General features: G+C 33.8%; 4 protein-coding genes across 5 annotated transcripts; 1 reads left to right on the top strand and 3 right to left on the bottom strand.

Annotated features, from left to right (window-relative positions):
- Positions 1-1,151: 1,151 nt before the first annotated feature.
- LOC122578440 (AT-hook motif nuclear-localized protein 8-like) lies at positions 1,152-6,702 on the bottom strand. The gene is made up of 5 exons (XM_043750405.1): positions 5,775-6,702; positions 5,613-5,665; positions 3,847-3,978; positions 1,883-2,044; positions 1,152-1,795 (listed from the first exon to the last, which is right to left on the bottom strand). The coding sequence occupies exons 1-5, from the start codon at positions 6,298-6,300 to the stop codon at positions 1,454-1,456; spliced, it is 1,215 nt and encodes a 404-aa protein (XP_043606340.1). The 5' UTR covers positions 6,301-6,702; the 3' UTR covers positions 1,152-1,453.
- Positions 6,703-7,215: 513 nt separating this feature from the next.
- On the bottom strand, positions 7,216-11,722 carry LOC122578205 (AP-2 complex subunit mu). Its single transcript, XM_043750113.1, has 12 exons — positions 11,430-11,722; positions 10,503-10,680; positions 10,206-10,296; positions 10,020-10,114; positions 9,750-9,888; positions 9,531-9,669; positions 8,889-9,005; positions 8,709-8,799; positions 8,036-8,178; positions 7,835-7,949; positions 7,661-7,705; positions 7,216-7,583 (listed from the first exon to the last, which is right to left on the bottom strand). The coding sequence occupies exons 1-12, from the start codon at positions 11,510-11,512 to the stop codon at positions 7,503-7,505; spliced, it is 1,317 nt and encodes a 438-aa protein (XP_043606048.1). The 5' UTR covers positions 11,513-11,722; the 3' UTR covers positions 7,216-7,502.
- A 1,968-nt stretch (positions 11,723-13,690) lies between these two features.
- On the top strand, positions 13,691-15,715 carry LOC122578129 (pentatricopeptide repeat-containing protein At2g01860). Its single transcript, XM_043750020.1, has one exon. The coding sequence runs from the start codon at positions 14,047-14,049 to the stop codon at positions 15,562-15,564; it is 1,518 nt and encodes a 505-aa protein (XP_043605955.1). The 5' UTR covers positions 13,691-14,046; the 3' UTR covers positions 15,565-15,715.
- A 2,198-nt stretch (positions 15,716-17,913) lies between these two features.
- On the bottom strand, positions 17,914-19,771 carry LOC122578131 (protein LOL1). Of its 2 annotated transcripts, none has more exons than XM_043750021.1 (6): positions 19,664-19,771; positions 19,226-19,397; positions 18,735-18,848; positions 18,527-18,640; positions 18,340-18,449; positions 17,914-18,236 (listed from the first exon to the last, which is right to left on the bottom strand). In XM_043750021.1, the coding sequence occupies exons 2-6, from the start codon at positions 19,287-19,289 to the stop codon at positions 18,198-18,200; spliced, it is 441 nt and encodes a 146-aa protein (XP_043605956.1). In that variant the 5' UTR covers positions 19,290-19,397; positions 19,664-19,771; the 3' UTR covers positions 17,914-18,197. The 2 variants fall into 2 exon arrangements, with proteins under 2 accessions (XP_043605956.1, XP_043605957.1); XM_043750022.1 differs by having other exon boundaries at positions 19,578-19,735.
- Between the last annotated feature and the right edge of the window lie 2,932 nt (positions 19,772-22,703).

Raw genomic sequence — 22,703 nt, forward strand, 5'->3', positions numbered from 1 at the left:
TAAACATGTGAAAGATGTCGTCTTTTATTTATGATATCTTAACCTACAAATCTACTACTCGTATCATATTATTGAGCATTCTTGACTAAGTAGAGTATATATGTTGCTCACTTTCTAGTCTATAATAATATAATGAAATAAAAAAATAAAACAAAGTCCAGTGTGAACTAATTATTGTCTTTTAAATAACTAGAATATATATTTGTCTATAATCCCCCCAAATATTGAATTGTCCTACTAATTGTGTTTTTTTTTTTTTTTCTAATCCAAGATTGTGGCGAATAACCATGATTGCTAGACTCCTATATAATAGACAAATATTTAATTCAACAAACTTTTTATTTCATATAGAACTAATAATCTCGTGAAAGGAATATACGAGCACGTTTCAAATATACCTTTTTTTATATTTTGTTTAAAGAAGTTAATTATGTATTACAGTACATATTTTGATTTTATCGCACAAGTGTTAGTTTATAATTAGCACTGAAAACCATGTCAAAAAAACTATTAACCACTTTATTTTAGTTTTAAACTAATAGTACATATGAAAAATGCTAAATCCTCCTAAAACTTAGTCTAATAATTCTTCTAAAACTCTAAAAAGGTGATATGTGGTGTTCACTAATTCTCTTTCTTAATATTGCCTCCTGATTTTGCCACATGTCTTCATCTAATAATTAGAGAACTTTTAAACCATTATATTAGGAGGATACATATTTATAACTTAAATAAAAAACTGGCTTTACTTTAACAATTATTAATAAATAAATAAAACCTATGTACCAAACTACCAACACAAACACCATGATAATCAATTAATCAGTTAATTAGTGTATATAACTCAACCCGACGAGAGTAAAATGTGTGATGGGTCAACCAACCTAACCCAACCAACATCATACCAATAAAGGCCCACTAGAACGTCATTATCATTTCAATTCAATGTCAACGAACATACCAAACTGAGGGGGAAAATATTTAAGTTATTCAAACTATGTCACAAGATATATGAAAAGGGGTGTTATAGCCGACCACATATATCATAAATTACTCGCATCTTTACAAATTATCCACCATAAAACCTTAAACCCATAACCTAAAAATACCATATGCGCAAGCGCAACAAGGCATGATAACTCAAGAGGGACTAATAAAGAACTTGCATTCAATCATGATTCCTAAACTGAAACTTGTACAGAAATACTTCACTAATAGATGAGTCAATATCTTAAGCTAATAACTAGCCATATTCAAACCACCGATTCATGAAGGCTAAAACAACCAAAATATACGAGAAAGGCTTAACGTTTTCTAAAGAGACAACTAAAATATAATGCTGATTAGCTTACATGATGCCGATCTTTAAAACTCAATGCTACGGGAACATCACCAGAATATTTTAAGCTAACAACTACCCATGTAAGATTTGTTGAGAATTTAGAATTTGTGCTTAATTTGGGAGCATGTTCATGGTGGAGTTTGGCCAGCCCATGTTTGAATACATGGGCAGATTTTGCATGGGGTGTTGTTGCTGGTGTTGGTTTTGGGGGTGTTGTTGGTTTTGGTGCTGCTGTAGCGTAACATCGTGGTAGGATCCACGGATTCCATGAGGAGCGCTGCCGCCACTTTCATCAGATGATTCACCACTTGATGGTCCTTCAGTTGGAGGAGTTATACCAGGAACAGCCCCTCCACCACCAAAGCTCAACATGTTCGGTGGTGGTGACGCTGATGATGGCCCAAAACTAGATTTTGATTTCTTCTCATCTTTAATGAAGCTACCAACAATAACCTGTTACACAAACCATTAGTTAATATAATAGTGCACACTATAGTACTCCATGTGTTTGTGACTTTCCGTAGACAGAGAGAGTTGGACCTGTACAGGTGATGCGGCCACCAACATTCCAGCAACACCACCGCCCAGAACCCGTCCATCAGAACCAGCAAGAGAAACACTCAATCCACTAGGTTTGCTGTGGTTACCATTACTCTCCGAGTGTAAGAACGAACCTGATAATGATATTAACTCGAATCGGCCCTGAAACATATCAAGAAACATACTGAGATTTAGCAATAATCTAACACAGCTGGCACTCATGATCGGAGGAGATATGTATTACGCCAAAAGTTTTAAAAGTGAAAATTCCAAACTGAACCAAGGAAAGAGGAGACTAGGTTAACCGGTTCATAGTAGTTCCTTCCATATCAGCCCCAAAGACAGAACCACAAATAGAATATGAGCTTTTTTACTTATATAAATAAATAAATAACACCCGAGTTATTTTAAGTATGAAAGAAAAAAAAAATCTGCCATGTTTCTGGTCCGAAACAAAAACAAGAACCAGTTCTCTACATAAAATACCAAGAAGTCGAGGACCAGTTGTTAATAAAATCTAAAGCTGAGAAGCGTACTCAATACGGGCATGTTCCTGTACGGTATAGTTTTTTTGGGTTTTGTTAGCCCACACCTCTAAAAATAGAATAGATAGTTTTGACCCATTTACCTACAACTGGATTTATCCGAGTTATCTTAGAACTAAAAAGTTATATGGTTAGGCTAAAAGATTTCACTAAAAAGAAAACAGACCAAACTGGTTGAAAATATCCATCCAAAATGTACAAAACCTGCATTAAGGGGTGTCAACATGGTTATCCACATTGAGTTAAAGATTCGGAGAACTCGAGATACAAAGTTTAAACTTTGACTGATGCAAAGAAGAGAAGAAAAATATTGACATGCAACTTACCCTTTGGGAGAGCTTTGATGGGTTTAAGTTTGTGTGGCTGTTGGACTCAAACCTCGAGACCAGTCATCCAAAAGGTCGGATACAATACTAAGAAAAAGAGTATAAAACTCCTAAATTGTATTAAAAATAACAGCTATGGGGGTAAAATACACGAATGATCCCTATTGTTAGGGCCAAATGACATGGGTCATCCCTAACATTTTAGAATTAAACCGAGTATCCCGCTTTTGAAATTTTGCACTCACGGTCTCTGTTTTGATCGTCGGTTAAAAAAAGCTCCATCAACCCTTAACATATGCAAAACATTTCTTTCATCTTTGGTTATTCCATTCCTCTCTGCTTCTCCTCTCCCGTCTCGCCCCCAACCCTTTCTTCCCCCCTTTCGGCCTCAGCCGTCAAATACAATTTAATCAATGGAGCGGAAGGGACTAAGAGAACCATCTTATTCACGACTATGGCCACCACAATCGCAACACGATTTGCAACACACTGTTTATCAGACTGTCTATATCATATCCACCTCTCTGTAAACGACCAGAGTCACCACACTCATTCACATACTAAAACACACTACCAATTTCAAACCATAAAGAAAGTGTAAAATGTAAACTATACATTGAAACTTAAGATTTATACTTCAGATTAAAAAAACCATGTCAAGAAGGAAAGACGGAGAGAAAATGACATCATCAACATGTTTAGTGGCTTAAAAGACAGCAAAGAAGCTGGTAAGAAGAGGGGGGGGAAGAATCTGTGGTCTTATAAACGATCTAAATGAGGGATCATAGGTTTCAAAGTAGTAACTGTACTTGCAAAAGATTATGGAGCAACTTTTTGTGCTTACGTGGCTTTACCGGTCTTTAGAACAAAGAAGGGTAGCTACTATTTCTAATTCATCTTTACCAATAAGCTACAAGAGGATCCTCTTTTAATGGGAAAAAAGGGAAGCTGTGATGTGAACTGGTCTGGAATTTGGATAAAGGGTAAAATAGTAATAATATTAAGCTAATAAACATATTAATTATGAAGAGAACTTAGATTGTGAAACCATAACTAAGGTAAGCATAACAGCGAAGGGAGAAGAGATGTAAACCTCATATGTTACAGTGCCACCAGACGACGCGGGCTGTCGAAGTGTCACATTGCAGATAGAACCATTAGCGGATAATATACAAACAGTACGAGGTCCTTGTTGTGAAAACGACATAAGTGTTGAGGCTATATCCTGTCATATATAATAGAACAATAAAAAAACTTAGAATTATGATTCATATGTAAAGAAAAAAAAAATCAGAGATATAATAAAATTAAGAATTATCGAATCAAGTGATCTGATTACAACTATACCAATATATTGTTGTTATTATGGTATAAAACTATAAATCAACAATACATTATTCCGTCGAAAACAATTACAGCTTGTGAAAATAACTTTTACCGACTATCCTTGGAGACAATTACGGACTTAGAAAAAAAATCATGAAGAGGATTATGTATACAAAAAATCTACGAAATTACCAATGACCATAGAATGTGTAGGAAATTTTGTAGTATTTTGAACAAATGTAAAAGAAACCTACATGTTTTACCAGAATACGTGTAAACCCCCAATGCTTAGTGATCATGCCATTAAATTAACTGTTCATATAAAATGGCCCACGGCTATTTATGAAATATATGTCAAAAACGTTTAGATAACAAAAACTAAATTTTTCTATGCAATACTACATAGCGGTGTTATAAATGCACACCTATCTGGCTATCTATGGCAAAAAAAATGAGAAGTGGTCTCAAGTGATCAAAGACATGAAGCTACCAAATCAATATGTCGGTGCAAAAGAAGAAAATTTACAGACAAGCAAAAATTAGATTCAAACATTATGACCATAAATGCGATTTTTAATAAAAATTATCTAAGTGAATACATCAAACATGCATTAACTCTACATCATCAAAACTGAGTACCAAACATCAGACTGCCCGTTTCTTTAATTTAGCCATCAAGTCCTAAGTGTACTCAGTTGTTGAATGTATAAATAATGTCTATATGTATTAAGTAAAAGATAGGTAATTGACGGTTACTTTTGTTTATCAAGTCAAAAAAGAAACATGAAATTTGACTTAATTATTAAGTTCTTACCTATTAAGTTTATTAAGCAAAACTTATAAGAGGGTGAATTAAGAAACACTTGTAAAAAGTACCTCGGTGTATCCCATAAGAACGGTAACTATTGAAGCACCATGCATATTAATGGAAATTTCTGAATATAAACTAAAAATCAGATTCATAAAACTATTTTTTCAGCATAGTTTTCTAGAAGCACTCTCTACTTTTGGGTAAGAGTATGACTATCCACTTTTGACCTCGACCTTGAATATCTGTGAGATTGGGTATTGTTGTTGTTGTTAACCTTTTAAAATAATTTGCTTTGACAGATGCACAAGAAATTATCCAAAAAGTATGGAAAAACGTTGCCTTGATATAAATTGTTGTACCAGCAGCAAGATTTGAAACACAAAATATAACTGTAAAAGCAATTTATGAGTGTTTACACAATTTCCAATATCAATAACAGATCAACCGAATAAACAGGCTCGAAACTAAACTACTCGATACAACAATCCTTTATCCAATAGACTTTAATTAGGATCTGCTGCAACCCGAAAGGCCTCGTCAATTAAAGGGCTAAACTTATCAAGCAATCAGGCTAGTCGAATACTTACCACTGTCTACAAGTCTCGTATAATTAGCTAAACAAGTACCTTAGGTACACAAATGAAATACTCCAAGTAATACAAATTTCAAACCAAAAGCTTTTTAATATCCGTAAACATAATTACAATAAGTCAAAGAATTACCTCTCCTGCTCTAACAATAATCACATGAGGTGTAAACCCAACTCCAGCTGCACCTGCCCATCACATAATAAAATACTACTTGTATAGAAATCTCCAAACAAACATTTATTATATGTACATGTATATCTACACATATGAAACATGGAAATAAGCTAAATATACCTAAAGCATCCAATTGCTTTTTCCCAGAACCAGGTGGCCTGCCTCTATGTTTCTTAGCAGATGGATCGGTATTCGGGGTACCACCAGGGCTACCATCATTAGAATTCTCCAAAATTCCACCACCACCACCACTCGAAATCGCAGTCACAGGGGCCGGAGCCAACCCGAGAGCAATGTTGCCATCACTTGAAGGCGAATACTTTCTGGGTCTGCCTCTTTTCTTCTTGGCAGGCTCAATGCTGTTATACCCACTACCCCGAAACCCACCGGAAGACGGTGAAGACCCGTCCCCATACTGATCAGCAGAATTGAACTGAAATCTTGGTTGCTGTTGAATTGAATTGGGTGTCATCAAGTTTGGATTTTTAATATTGTTAGGTGCAAGATTATTGGTTAGATGATGATGGGTGGGGTAAGAATTTGGTGTCATCATCATTCCGGGCGGCGGTTGCTGGTGGTGGTGGTGATGCGGTGGTTGTTGGTGGTGGTGGTGTGGTGTTGGGGCTAAAGATTCACGTGAATCCATTTATTAATTCGATAAAAATCTAACACAAATGAAATAGAGATTTAAACTTTTTTTGTTGGCATTGAAAATGCAGGTGGATCTTGATAAAGAATTGTGAGAATCCAATCTAAAGTTGAAAATTACATTACTAAAATAGAATAGAATTGAATTTGAAAAGATTTTGGAGATGAGGTTTAAAGAAAGAAGAGAGTTTTAGGGTTTTGTAATTTTAATTTTTATTATTTAAAAGACGGAAAATTGTGGTGGGTTGTTAAATAAATAAGGAACATATATACACGATATGATATGATCTTTTATATAAGAGATTGCTAGGGCATTTAATGAGTGCAACAAAGTAGAGGTTGTGGTAATGTGGTGGTTGTGTTGGTGCTTGAGTATTGAGTGTTTGACACCTTTGTGTTTTTGTGTCAAAGTCTTTTCAGCAGCTCTATCTCTCCAGCCAGCACAAAGTCAAAATATTGTCTCTGTTTATGATTTGCGTTTTATCCGGTCTGCGTTATGTAACGAGTAATAGTGTCAATTATCTTTTTTACTTTCCAAAATATATCAAAATCTGTTCATGATTAGTATGAAGTTTTCTTGCAAGAGAAGTTTAAAATGCATAACTAAGTAACCTAACTACAAGTGTACAAAGTACTATATAGAATTACAGTAATAGTATACAAAAATGTCACATAGCTACAAGCCTACAAAATGTTACATAGAATTGATAATAAGAAATATAAATATAAGATTAAAACGGTTTTTAATGTATCATCCCAATTTTGTGAAGGCATGTTTGTAGTTTAAAAACATACCTTTAAAGTCACAAGAATCTCTCATTGTGGTTTTAATATGTGATTGACCAATCTATTCAACATATATCGAAATTATAGTACAGTCACAAGCCCTACAGACCAGAGAATGAATACACTATGAATAAATCATTGAAGAACTTAAACTAATGGTAAATTATCCTTGATACATTTGATTGATTCATTTAATAGGAATATTTTCTCATTCTGCAAGTTTTCTCAAATAACCATTCCAGATCATCCAGCATATCATGAGTTCTGCTCAAGAACGAACCTTTGAAACACGAAAGAGAAAAAATTTACAATCCAATTGTTTCTATAAACGTTGATATAGCACACAACTACAAGAACTTGTGATGCCATGGGATCACAATGTCATCAAGAAAGTCTCTACAAAGCCATTTGATATTAGCATCTGATCTCATATGAACCTGCTTTGGTGATATACCTCACCCACTCAACGGTGTTGTAGCCACTCTTCTCCCAAACCTGCAATAAGAATTTAAAAGCAGGTTATTTAGCTGCATAAAAGACATCATGTGTTATGGTAAAATTCGAATATGTACCTTCAGAAACCTGACTCTTAGTCCAGATGCTGTAAACATAGGAACCTACAAAAGCACAATAATGAGAGCACTTCTTACTCAGAAAATTCAATTATTTTTTATACTGCGGGACAATCAGTAGTGTCTACATAATTTTGTTAGTGGTCAAATTGAGCTAGTGATCAATAGTATCACCTGGAACTCCATCTGTATTGGTGGCCTAGTCCATGACTTCTTTTCCGCAATCGTTGATATCAACTCCACTTCTGCACTCAATGTCGATTCAGTTTGCCCTGGAAATTTTCGGATCCTGCAAATTATAGCAACAATACATGTTTAACAATAATAATACACCATCCAATATAAAAATACATAGTATAATGCTTAAATACTTACTTCCACATTATACAGTCCAAAGAAGCATTGTATTTCGCTTTCCCCGAAGTCACTTGAAGACTTGTTTTTGCTGTTTGTTTAGGTACCGGAATCTTAACCAAAACTCCAAGTGCAAACATTTTTGCACCAAAAACGCTCTTTACCTGAAGCCGGCAAGGTTTAAATATAACTATGTAGGTACCGCAAATTAGCTCATTATCTATAAGTGTTTACATTTGTATTTTAGAATTGATTACCTAAGTAATCAGTTTGCATAACACATTCTGCATCTGATTATCTGATCATTTTAGGGGTCAAGTAATCATTTTGCCATTTTGGATATTCAGTTTCATACCAGTTTCAACTCAACGATTACCTAGGAAAAAAGTTTTGTTACCTATTTATTCCTAACCAAGATTTATGAGTAATTTTGTGCTCTGCATTCACAAAATGTCTTACCAATTTCACCAAAAAAACAAATGTCTTCTTTGATCATTCTTAGATAATCAGTACTTGACAACCGTTTAAGCAAAATGATTATCTGATTAATACCCCTTTAAACAGCAAAACCACATCCAAACACCATAACTTACAGCCTCTTCTATTACAGCTGATTATATAAATCTGGTTATTCAATAGCGCATAATCATTTTTAAACACGCACGCCAAGACACCCCCTAAGTTATTTACAAACCTTGACATTAACTTCCATCCGCGTCCTGCCCAATTCCTTAATGGTAGGTAATACCCGAAATGGAAGATTGACCCCCTCAGTAATACGATATCTGTGAAATATAATATCACGTTATCCACATAAATGGTACAATCTATTGGATATGATCACATTTAAAAATCAACAGAATGGCGAGCATACTTCATTAGCTCGAATTCACCATCTGGTGGCACAAAACTGACGGTTTTTTCTGAGTTAAATCTGGTCAAGTTCACACACTGATGGAAAGTGACATCATCAAGCTCAATAGTTTTCCCACTGCAAAAGATTGTGAAGTTAAAGATCTATTGCCAGTCAATATTTCAGTACGTGGTTAAACTGGTACAAAGAACAAACATTTATAACTTGATATCATGGTTGAGGAACTCGCAACTCGAGCTGCCCTCGGCCGGTGTCCAAGTTAAGACTTAAGAGGACTCGGCGATTCAAATAGTACTCAAGGGAGAACTCCATTTGAATTTTTCTATATAATGTAAAAATAATAATATAATTTGAAATTATATGTATGAAAATAAAAAACATAACAATATATTTTGGAAAAATATTTATAATCTCTAAAAACAAGTTGTCATAGTGGTAGTTCGTGTAATGTTTAAAGAAATCTAGCAACGATTTCACCGATCTTAACTGCTTTTTCTAATGTTGACTCCGTTGATCAATTTCCTACTTGAACTTTGCCTAACTCGCCTCGGCTAACCTCCGAGGTAAGAGTACTCGAGGTGGCAACAGCCAACTTGGAAGAGTTCTACAATCATGCTTAATATGCATGAAATCATAACTTACCTTTTAGTAGGGCGTGATTTAATTTCAGACTCTTTCTCAAGTCCAATTTTGTCATTTAATCCCAGCTTCAAATCAGGCATTCCAGAAAGGAAGCACTTCATAAGAATCTTCCCCGTTACATCACAACGTAGTACACTGCCTATTAACATTAGGTAATATATCTGTGAAGGAAACAAGCTACATGCACTGATGCACATGTAAAGAATGATTAAATTGTACCTTTTGAAGACATAAGAAGATTAACACTTTCCACAATATCCAAAAACACTTCATTCTTTTTGTAAACAAGACCTTCCCTACGCCAGCCGACCGCACCAGTTACTTGTAAAGTAGCATTCGGGACAGGTCTATCTGTAGGCTGTTTACATTCATTGATAAAACACGCTACAAGTCAGTAACTTAAATCCTATCACTGTGAAAGTATATAATAGTCTACATATATAAATAAGATCTTAGAGAAAAATGAAAGGGTAACAGGTCAGGTATAACCTTGGATGAGAATGGTGAGCGTACACCTTCTTGAGTGATGTAAAGCTTTAAAATTTCTGGTGAAAGATTTTGGGGATAACCGAAATCCATAATTTCTGCAGATAAAACCAGATGCATAGCAAAATGAACCATTTTATAATACACAACCAAGGAAACATGACTTTTAATAAATGAAGCACCACATACCGTCCAATAACTCATATATCAAAACAAAGTTATTTCGAATGGCATCCTCGTCAAAAGCACCACCAAAGTATGATTTAAATAAATTAACCGCCTGCATTGAAAAAAATAATAATAAAAAAAAAACTAAGAAACACTAGTCCTGGGAGTTCATAAGAAATAAATGGTTTGGTATAATTAATATGACAAGGATGCCTTTAGGACATGCAACAAGTATAAGTAAATTTTCATGTTAGTCATTCTGTTTGCAAACGAATACCAATTCAGTAGACACTTTATAATGAAACAAAAAGTTTATACCTCAACGACGAACTTGAAGGCACATGCTACATTAGCATTGCTGCTGACAACAATCACAATGTAGACATTGCTGATTCTCATATAGAAGAAAGAGCAACCACCAATTTGACGCACAGGACATGTACCCAGTTCCTTTGTTTGCATTATGTGCAATCTAAAGGCATCAACCATGTTTCCCCTGAAAGATGCAACAATAAAGAGCAAATAAAAACAGTAAAACACTTGAACAGATATATCCTCTATATTTGGAACAGTTAAACTATATGCTGTCAGACAGATATTTGTAGAACATTGTTTTGAGTAATACACTAGTATTGCCAGTAAAAAGAGTGATAACCTGGGTACAGTGCAGGACAATTTGAAGAATACAAATATGGACAGTTATAATGGTATGTGATTTTCGTAGAAAATATATAGTACAGATGAAAAAGTAAACGTAGCACACCAGATATGCACCTTCCTGAAATGGACTAAAAGGGGTCATGGATGAGAAGGGGGGAACAGGTTGGATGGATCGTTCTAGCAGCCCTTCTTTCTATGTACTTTGTTATTCATTTTCCTATTTTATTATAGAAAATTCTTTTGGGGAGAAAGCATATGAAGCTAATTTATTATTTTCATACATAACAAATGGCAACAACAGATACTTAAAGATCAAAAAGTCTAAAACTGAAGGAGCAGATCTTACACTATGCCATAAGAGAATTACCAATAATTATAATAATGATAATAATAACAAGATTGAAATGTAAAATGTAGCAGTACTAAACGTCTGGCGACATCCCGTGCTAACTATCTAAGCATATATTTTCTCTTTTGCAACAAAGAGATAATGAATTTATGGAAAAAGTGATCTATGGATTGTCAGTAAACATTTGGTAAACCCCATAGAAAATAACAAGAAAAAAAATAAATAAATTTATGTACCCGACGTCATCGCGATAAAGGCGATTGATGAGAACATCGCCGCGAAGATTTAGAAAGTAGATAGCGGATGCAGCCACCGGCATCTCTCTCTCTCTCTCTCTTCAGCCGATGCAGGTACAGGTCACCGGTCAACTCGGTGTAGATCGGATCGGATCAAATCAGATCAGATCTCTACTACTAGTTGTAGTAGTATAAGTTTTTTCTTCTCAGAAATTAGGGATTCAGATTGTAAATGTTTTATCTTTGGCTGGCAGCTGGTATAGACGATTTGGGGCAGCTGTGTTTGTGTATATGCAGCATACATATATACATATTCTTTCTTTCTTATTAAAACATTTTTGTTTTATTTTTTTTGTATATTTATTTCACAAAAACACTACGTACTAGTCAACATTTGTAAACTATGCCCTCAAAGACTTTAATGTATTCTTGTTAAGAAAAGAGAAGATTTAATAGGAAAATAAAGGATAAAAAATTATATAAAAAATACTCGTATACATTCTCGAGTTAATATGCATTAAAAAAATATATTTTTTATGTTAAAATTATACCTTTTTAATTTTTACCCGTGCATATGACCCGTGCGTTGCGGTGGAAATTTGTTTTAGGAGTGACAGTTTGTTATAAGGGTGGATATGGTAATTTAGTGTTGTGGTGTGTAGAGGGAAATTTTTGAAACTATAAATATGGTGAAAGGGGCTTTTTTGAGGAAAAAAAATATGCTTAAATTTTTAAGACATACCATAAATAAAATCTTAAAATGCTTTACAAAGGAGTATAGATTATATTTCTTATTATTAACTAGCAGTAAATTAAGCATTTTTTTTTTTAAATATTCTCAAAATACCTTTAATCACCCCTCACATATCAAACACACAATTAAGTCTCGTTTTCTTACACATACATACACAACAACACTACTACTGTCCATCATCACCATCAGTTGCCGCCTTGCCACTGTCGTCGTCATTACATTGCCACTATCACCACTATAGCACTACCCGTCGCCACTACTATTACACCGCCGCATCGCACAAGTATCCTTCAAGTAATAATTATATAAATATTTTTTCCACCTTAATGAGAGCTCTTGTCACATAGGTTGTATCTAACAAAATTCCAAATAAATATATTAAATTAAAAGGTTTTGCTAAACAAAGTTTGAAACATTATAGATAAGATGCATTAAATAATTACTTTCTATATAATATTTTTAAGGTACATTTTTAATATGAAAGATAAAAATTCCGTAATGCACATTAAGTACAAACCTAAGTACTACATTTAGTGTTTTCTTACATTAAAATAGGGCAATTAATTGGTGACGGGTTGATAGTTTGATCTAGGACATCGTCCTCGATAATTTTGATAGAACTAATATACATACATCTTAGTTTCAAAAATATATATTAGTAAATACTAATAATTAGCTTAAGACTAAAAATCATAGTTAATAGCCTCTATTATAATGTATATCTTAATTCGCTTAGTTAAGCGATATATTAGTCTTTTGCACACTTCATATAGTAACCCATTGAATATTTTTCAAGTGTATCTTTTTTTTTTCTTTCTTATTACGTATTTTATTGAAAGTTTCTCTTAATTTTACTAAACATATTTTATGCCAAATACCTAAATTAGTTTTAAAAATTCAGTTATCAGAAAAAAAATTAAATACCGGTATATACCGGTCGATATTACCAGTATCGGAGGGTACTCTGATATTTTAAACCCAGTATTTTTCATATATTTTCACTATTCAATACCGGCCGATATTTCTGGTATTTCCGGTATTACCATTCCGGCATTTTTATTTTTATTTTTTTGTATATTTTATAAAATAATATTTATGATGCTTTAATGTTATTTTTTGTTATTTGTGAACTTTAAACCTTATAATTTGTTATAAAATACCTATTTGGTATTATTTTTTAATGGATTATAACTATAACTTGACTATTTTCATTAAATTGTAACAAGTTTTATAAGATTTTAATATAGAAAAATTAGTTAAGTTAAAATTGTCGTATCAGCCGGTATTTTCAGTAATACCAATAATACCGATAATACTGATAAATTTCTCCACCGATATGATTAAATTTCCGGTTTTTAAAATATTATCCACCAAGTCACCAACCATTACCTTTCAGCTATTTTTGTCAAATTGCATTAGTTGTGGTGTGAGAAACATAAATAAAATTTAGTTGAACTATATTAATTGTAAGGACTAATAGTTGGCATTTGTAAGCTTCCAACTCACCGAAGACTATATAGTCTTTGCTGTGTACTTTCCGTATCTGTAGAAAAATCGGCACTTGTATTGCCTTTTCCCCATTAGTTATATATGTATCAGATCCTGTGTACGTGTATCTTTAGACAGATTGTCATATGATTCTTGGAATCCAGAACGAACGGGCTGCAGAGGTTGTATATTTCGAATTGCACACCAAGTGTTCGATGAAATGTCTGACTCAAGTGACGTCTCTAAAAAATTGAAAAAAAGCCATGTTTAAGACTTCTGATAATCGTGGCTGACCAGGAGTCTATCTGGGTTGTCGGGTTACTGTAACTAGAAACAGCATTAAAACTTTTGTATATCATAACTCAGCTTATAGACATGGATGGTGCACTTCTTTCGTGTTCCTTTTGTAACATCTTAGACACCCGTGTATCTGCTGGTTTTACCAAGTTCAGGAAGACTGCGATAGAAAGAAATAGCCGGGCTGAAGTTAGATTAGATTTGATGGATCCATCAAGAACAAGGATCTATCTTAGGAAACCAATCAAGAAAACCACTGATTCTCAGGGCAATAACGAGCCGTCGGTTTTCAGGGTCAATAAATCATTAAACGAGGGAATAAGACCTTTTGATGACCGTCATGATACAATGTCTATTGAAATGGATGATGGTATGGAAACTGACAATGATGAAGAGGAAGAACTTATAGGAGAAAATATTGAGTGGGATCAAGAGGAGATTGAAACGATTTCCTCTCTTTTTAGAGGCAGAATTCCTCGAAAACATGGGAAATCAGTTAGAGAAAGGCCTCTTCCTCTCCCTCTTCCATACAAAAATCAACCATTGGGACTCCCTACTTCAAAGAGATGGTCAAGAACTATAAATCCTTCAAGAAAATCTTTATCTAGTAGAGTTTACAAAAACCCAACGTTCTTAGTTGGTCTAGCTAAAGAAATAAAAAATCTTCATCCTGAACAAGATGTTTCCCTAGTTCTTAACAAGTGCAGTCGGTTTCTTAGAAAGGGTTCGTTGTCATTAACAATACGGGAATTGGGGCACATGGGTCTTCCTGAACGAGCTTTGCAGATATTCTGTTGGGTGCAGGAGCAACCTCATTTGTCCCCAGATGATCGGCTTCTTGCTTCAACGGTTGAAGTTCTTGCAAGAAACCATGAACTGAAGTTATCTTTCAAGCTTGAAAAGTTCTTGAGCCTGTCAAGTCAGAATGTGTATGAGGCAGTAATGAGGGGGTTTATAAGAAGTGGCAACTTAAAACTTGCATACAAGCTCCTTTCAGCTGCCAAAAACGGGAAAATGATGCTGGATTGTGGGGTCTATGCTAAACTCATTCTAGAGCTCGGAAAAAACCCTGATAATCACTTGCTTGTCATGAACTTGCTAGAAGAGCTTGGTGAAAGAGATGATTTGAATCTAACACAGCAAGATTGTACCGCGATAATGAAAGTTTGCATTAGGCTTGGGCAATTTGAGATTGTGGAGAGTTTATATAATTGGTATAAAGAATCGGGCCAGGATCCTAGTGTAGTCATGTACACCACTCTCATTCACAGTCGATATTCTAATAATAGTTATAGAGATGCACTGGCTTTGGTTTGGGAAATGGAAGGTTCAAATTGTCTATTTGATCTTCCAGCATACCGTGTGGTGATAAAACTTTTTGTTGCTCTTAATGACCTCTCTAGGGCTGTAAGGTATTTTTCAAAATTAAAGGAGGCGGGTTTTTCTCCGGTATTTGATATATATATGGATATTATCAAAATTTATGCGGTTCATGGGAGGATGGCTAAGTGTAAAGAGGTTTGCAAGGAGGCTGAGGGTGCTGGGTTCAAGGTGGAGGAACAAACAAGGTCCCTACTGATGCAACTGAACAAATAATCTGTAAAATCACTTGTATGATCATCTCACCTTAGCTTTTCTATATTCAACAAAGCTATTTGATAGCATGGTTTATTGTTGCCTGAAAGTTGTATGCTTTGTTCACCTCTATTTGCAATAATTACATCTTCTTTGTGGCTCTTTTCCTAAATGTTTTAATAGAAAGTAAGTAAATAACCTGCTATTTACCTTTACCTGAATGTCTCTTGCTAATCAGTTTATCCTATTAAATGAGGGTCATTTAAAACATGTTCTCGTATAGAGTCCCTTTTTAGCTCATTCTTTGTAACTATTATTAAATAAAACTTTCAGATATTTCGCAAACAAAGTGAGCTTTAGTTACTTGGAATAGTGTAGTTATCATGACATACATTGATTTCATTACTATTTGCATTATGGTATATTTAGGAAGGATGGACTAATAGAAGGAAGTACCTGGAAAGTATGATAGGCTATATTGTTGGCTTATAAACTTTCCATCAATAGCACCTAATCTGATTTGACATGCATTAATATAATTTTATAATAAATATCCTATGGATCTTTTAGACTTCTACAGTTCTACTCACTCAAAACCAAAAAGGAAAGAGAACTTGAAGTGCTTATGGAATTGCACATATTTCCATCAGATAGTTGTCCAATTGTTTATCATTGCTGTAAGCTTGTGTAATAATCTTTTGTGACTTACTTTTGAAGATCATATTTGAATTTTTGTTGCTTTTTTGTCATAGTTTTTATTTTACTATTACTTGCATGTTGTTAGAGTTTGCTCGTACAACAACAGCTCATCTTGTCTTCATAATAAGCACTTCAGCTTTTAAATTCGCAATAGGAACTTGATAATATACACTGGCTGGCCTATATTGGTCCAGTGTATAACCACAAAAAAATTTAGATTAGTTTTTGCTATGAAAAAAGAAACTATAATTAAGCTGCGTACCTGAACCAGATTGTATTGATAGCGCGAACCTTAGTCAGACTTATTGGATCTGCAACTAAGTAGACCAAGTATGGCTACAACATGTTACACTAATATTTTAGCTAGATACATCTTAATCTACTACTTGATTTTCTTTAGAATAATGTCATCCTTTTAGGAAGAAAGGATCCCCTAAAAAGTCAAAGCCGTCTGGATACTGTTTCTTATTGTTGGTCCATCTACACAATCCGGCTATGGTCAGGGTCAGGGTCAAACCAGGGTGTTAAGACTGAAGTCACCTGCAGGATGTTTTGTCCCAACTTCCATCAAAGCGGTTTAGGCTGAGGCATTGCAGAATCATATTTTTTGATAAAGTCAAAAGAATACTTCAAAAACTCATTTTCTAGAAGACCAATCAGCTTTGTGTTAAACTTTTATCTGTAATGTGTCGCAGTCAAAGTTTTACTTATACCAGAGAAAAAGATCTCCAATTTTAGTGATGGATTTTCTTTAGATGACGTTATCAGTATAAAAAAACGATCTGTCAATTTGTTTGCGAAAATAAGTCTAACTTGTGGAACCTCACAAGATGAATAGCATTGCCATCAGATATTTCACATTATGGTATCCTGTCCATTCCCTGGATGGTAATACCTTGTATGCTATCGGTTCAAATTCTCATCACCTTCTGTGTACTCAAAATCTCATAATTCTTATCGAACATTATGTTCACGTGCTGTAGGACCCCAAAATAAGTATAGGATAGCCATACGGTTTTCGAGTTTCCACAAATACGAATTTGTTTGCAGGGCTCTGTAGCATGTTATTTTGTAAGAACACTGAACTAAATTTGGACAGCTAGCAGCTGCACTTAGCTGTTGCATTGGCATAATTGTACAAACATGAAAAAAATGTTTTACAGTATGTATCATAGATATATTATGTTACCAAGTTACTGTTTTGCGGCTTTATACTTCATGTTATGTTGATATTAATATTGTTTTCACATGATTCTCCTTCACCTTATGGTCTTCATGCTTATCCTTTGTGGTCTCAAGTGTCATTTTCTTCCTTCCAAGACTATTCCATTGAATACCACAAATCTTCAAAGATGTGAATTTAGAACTTTGTAACATGCTTTGATGTTACATGTAACTACAAAATTACATATCTACCCTTTTCTTTGGGTATGTTATCAAGGTTTAGTCTCACTTTTTATAGATAATACAGCTTAAATGTAACTAGCTTTACTTCTTTCACATGATTCTTCTTTCATCTTTTTTTTTTTTCCCTTAATGCTTATCCTTTGTAGTAAGTCATTTTCTATCCAAAATTCATACCTTAATTATAAGTGTCAAGAAATACCACAAAAAAATAACTTCATGCCGTGTTATTTCTGGCGTCAGATTCAACACATATCAACATTAACATTTCCAAACAAAATAAAACTTTTCATTATCCGAAGAAACAAACACCAGTTTACAACCATAAATGTCCTCTCATAATCAGATACATCTCGAATCCAAAACGCGCCTGCCAAAACTACGTTTATTCTTTAATCACTATAATATATATGAAAAATATAATGATAGTCACAAGCAAGAGGAAATTCATAACTCTATACATTGCACGTGTAGTGAGACATAAGCTCTTTGGTCACCATGGATTTGAAGTGATATCTGAAGGCATATTAAGTCATTCTGAACGCAAAGTGTTAGGTGTTGAACTTCTGTTCTGCAGCACTTGTTGAAGCCTGTGCATACAAAACTTGTAATAAATTCGTGATAACAAAAAGACTGGTATAGCCATATAACACTCTGCTCAATATGTAGAGAAAAATAAGGTTTTGTGCTAACCCCGACGGATGTAATAAATTGACAAACCGCACATTTCACAGAACGAGCTCCATACTGGTACATCAGTAGCATCCTACAGTTTCCACAATTGACATGTGCTACCTGATTTGCTGTAAACAAGTTCACAATTTGTGTGCTTTAGAAAGCCTGATTAAATGATTGTGATAATATTATCGAATAAGGCTACCTTCTAAGGCTAAATTAATGGTATGACAGCAAGAACATTGTACACTTGTCGCACCACGAATGTACATGAGCAATGTGTGACAGCCTCCGCAGACCAGTTGCGCCATTTCGGTACCTAAATAAAATAAGCCCCATATCAACAACAGCAATGTTATAGAACAAAGTTTGATTGAAAACCTTATATAACAACTTGATAGATTGCAGTTTACCAGGTGGAGGAACAGCTGTGACAGCATTGCACACTGCACAACAAACTGAAGTTGCTCCAACCGGATAAAGTAAAAGATTTCGACATCCCGAACACACTAGCTGACTTTGTGAACCTGTTTTTAACATTATTGTCTCTGGAAAATTAGATCTAAAAGAAATATAGACTAGAAGAAAAAACAGAGCCCTCTGTTTTTCTTAGCATTCTGGGCTTTTTTGTTTGATATGCACCAAAGTTACAAGTTATCTTGTCATATTAACTTTCATCGTGAATTTTTTTTGGGTATTTTCTTAAGTTTTCTATAGTGTTAGTCTGATTCAGTTTATAACAAAATTTAGAGAAATAGTGTATGCAGAATTGTTTTTCTTCAACAGATTAACTTTCAATAATCCACTTACATCTTATATAGAAATGAATATAAAGAAAAAAGTAGGTGTATTATAATAAGATTGAATGAATAAAATTATGAGAAATGAGCAAGCATATATATACCATTTGCAGGGGTTGTAAGTGGCACAGGAGGAGGAGATGGATATGGAGCTAGAGGAACAGGCATTGTTAATCTGTGAAAAAATGTCTATTCTTTTTCAACTCCAAGATTCAAAAAGATTACAACTTTGGAAGCTTGTAGTACAAGTGCTTCCTTTCCACTAGCATCATTTACCTGATGAACTCAAACAACAACAAAAAAAGGAAGCATAACACTAGTTAAGTAGTTATGGTCAAGATAGCTACGGTAACTGTTTGATGAAACAGGGTATTATGGGGATTCAGAAGAAAAAAAAAGTGCAAAAAAGTGAAATCTGAGACACCAACATGAAATTTTGCCATTAAAAAGCCATACATGAATCAATTTTCAGTGGAAAGATGATGCTTTTGCTGGCACCATACCATGTTATGAAACTAGTTGGAAGTGGGGCAAGCACACACCTTTGCTAGTTTTTGCAGAGCAGAGAGAAGAGAGAGAGACAGAGGGAGATGAGTTGGACAAAAACTTAGAAAGAGATGGTGATGCCTTGATGTTTAATGCAACAGATTATATAGTAAAATTGTAGGGGGTTTTTCAAGTTACAATAAGTATAGTTGTTTTGAGTTAGAAAATGATGTCTTTTGCCGGGGCTTAGCTCCTTTGGTAGAGATTTTTGTTGGTGGTAAATTCAGACATTTCATCAAGTGGTCTTTTATTATCTGTAAAGCTCTACCATCAATGTCTGAATTTACCATCAACATGGTAAATCTCAAAATGCTAAATCTTTTTTTCTTTTTCATCATCATGGTCTTTTATTATTTATAAATTTCGGTTCTTTCTTCTATTTGAACCAAAAAATTATATACATTTAATCGAAAATCTTTTACTGGGCTACAAGTCGTTGTAATCGTTCTTCTCTACTTATAATACATTGGATACGTCGATGATTTTTACGTCAAAAATCTTGACATGAAATAGTTTAATATTATTGGGGAGTATAGAAATGATGGAGCTAAGACCAATGTCCAAAATCTTAGCATGTGGTTTAATATTATTGGGGAATGGGGAATATAAACATGAAAATTTGTAATCTGTCTTTCTTAACATAGAAAATGATGTCTTTAATGTCTCAACTGCATCGAAAGATATATCTTAACATTTGCTTAATCACGAAAAGTCTATCATTGTATTTAAATCTTTGAACTGCACACATTGTATTATGGGCAAGCAGTTTTATGCTTGTCCTACTACGACTGTTCTACTAGGACTTTTGTTGCGAGGACCCATGAAATACGGAGTATTCATGTAGGTACTGTACAATTTTCGAAAAAGCTTACATTACTTTACGCCTCTTTATTATTTATTATTATAGCACTATGTACCTATTAATAATCCGTCGTACACCACTTTCGATCCCCAACCCATACACAACACAAACACATACATATATGTTTAGAATTTAATTAATATAATATTGCATGCGATGATGAACACGTGAGAAATCATATGAGCCATATTGGGGGATCGAACAACTAAGATTTCGCCACGTTCCCCAAAGAAATAAAATATAGTATAGTACTAAAAAAATAGCAAGTAAAATACAGGATTGGAAAGAAGTGTACAAATCGGACCCTACTTTTAATGGAAACGGGATGACTAGCCTCCTGCCACTTCGAACCATATTCGTAAGCTCCAAAAGTTAATGATTTTTGGTAAAACTATCCATCTTTTAAATACGAAACATGATAAATCATCCTAATCAATCCTCATAATATATTCACTTATTAACACATAGAATCCATTAATTCTCTTTCTTAATCTCACCCTTTGATTTTTCACATGTTACAATCATATTAATTAAAAGGATTTTTAGGCTAATAATTTAAAAGGATTGATTATTACCCTTTAAATACTCATGAACTTGCAACCAGAACAATTTAATTACAATTTTTAAGCAAAATATGGAAAAGAAGATATATTTTTTGTTATTGATATATTATACTATAACTTAATATACACAATAAGAATAGATATTTTATATATATATATAATGGCATTTCATGAAAGAATTTTCTTTATTTCCAATAAGAACTTTTAATAAAAATTTAATTGGATTATATTCTTTTCAAAATATTACAAAATTATACGAGTATATGACATCATAGTTGAAAACAAAACCTTTTAGAATTAGAGGTGAGTTTGCCAAATTACATTTTTTTAATAGTACTTTTAAAAGACAATTCATTTTTATCAATTAGGGGCAAAGGTATAGTCAATTCTTTTTATTGGCTAATCATCGGTATTTTTTGGTAGCAATAATCACTTACACCCAAAATTTTAGCAAAAATGGCAAGTAAAATCTGCACTATATAGCTAATGTAAATGAACGTTGGGTAAGAGTATGAGATCACTTATTTTATTTTATTTTTGTCTTTTTTAAAAAGAATATCACATGGGAATGCCATGTGTCATATTTTTTCTTTCTAAATTTGTTTTAAAAGATTGGCACATCTTACCACACCACTTCTTTACATTTGGCAAATATTTAAAGCTTCATAATGCTATTGGTCAAAAAACTAGCCTAAAGTGCCTCATAAAGCTTCATAATGCTATTTATGTATTTTGTTTATTTCATCATGAATCATAACATAGTTAACCCTAATAATAAGTGGGTTGTGTTAGAGTTTACATTTTCACCATAAACGATCAAACAATTTAAGGTAAACTTTACTCAACAACCTAAACATGAAACGAGTTGTGAGTCCTATCTATAGATCGTCGCCAATGTATTGACTTTTGTGGAGAATCAAACGACCATCACTCACATTAACCGCCATTGATCAAATCACCGTATGGTTAGGTCCCCATATTTATCTTAAAGAATAAGGAATTTAATTTTGTTCAATCACTTCGAATTATCTGATAAAAAAAAATTTGGTATTGGGGTTCATCCGAAAATACGTAAAAGGAAACAATAACAATCGATATCAAGAATCTTGTGTCATATTTGTCATTTGAGATGAAAACATGTAGGTCCAAAGGTAGTGCAACCCAAACCAATGCAATAATATAAAGATGAGCCAACCCTTTTCAAGTTTGGGGCCAAACACATGTGAGATAGACCCCAAAAACATGAATTGAGACAACATGATTTCGCATCGAAACAAACACACATCACTATACCCTGATATATGGATGTTATACCATTGTAACACATAATATCTACACCTCAAATTGCCTTTTGAAATGTCAACCCGACGTCAACATGATACAATTCTATCGTTGCATGACGCATCTATATTACACTAAACTATTGCAAATGCGCAATGTTTGTATTATGTTTCTCTTCTTTAACCATTAAACTATTAATTTTGTCATCTTTTAACCATCAAATTTAAAGAAATAAAAAAAAGTCCATGTCAGATACTAGATGACATCTAGCTCGGAGGTACATGGAAGTCACTCAATCACTTTGACAAGTCAAACAAATCATTACATTAC

Source organism: Erigeron canadensis, chromosome 8 (assembly GCF_010389155.1).
Source record: "Erigeron canadensis isolate Cc75 chromosome 8, C_canadensis_v1, whole genome shotgun sequence".
Taxonomy (NCBI): domain Eukaryota; kingdom Viridiplantae; phylum Streptophyta; class Magnoliopsida; order Asterales; family Asteraceae; genus Erigeron; species Erigeron canadensis.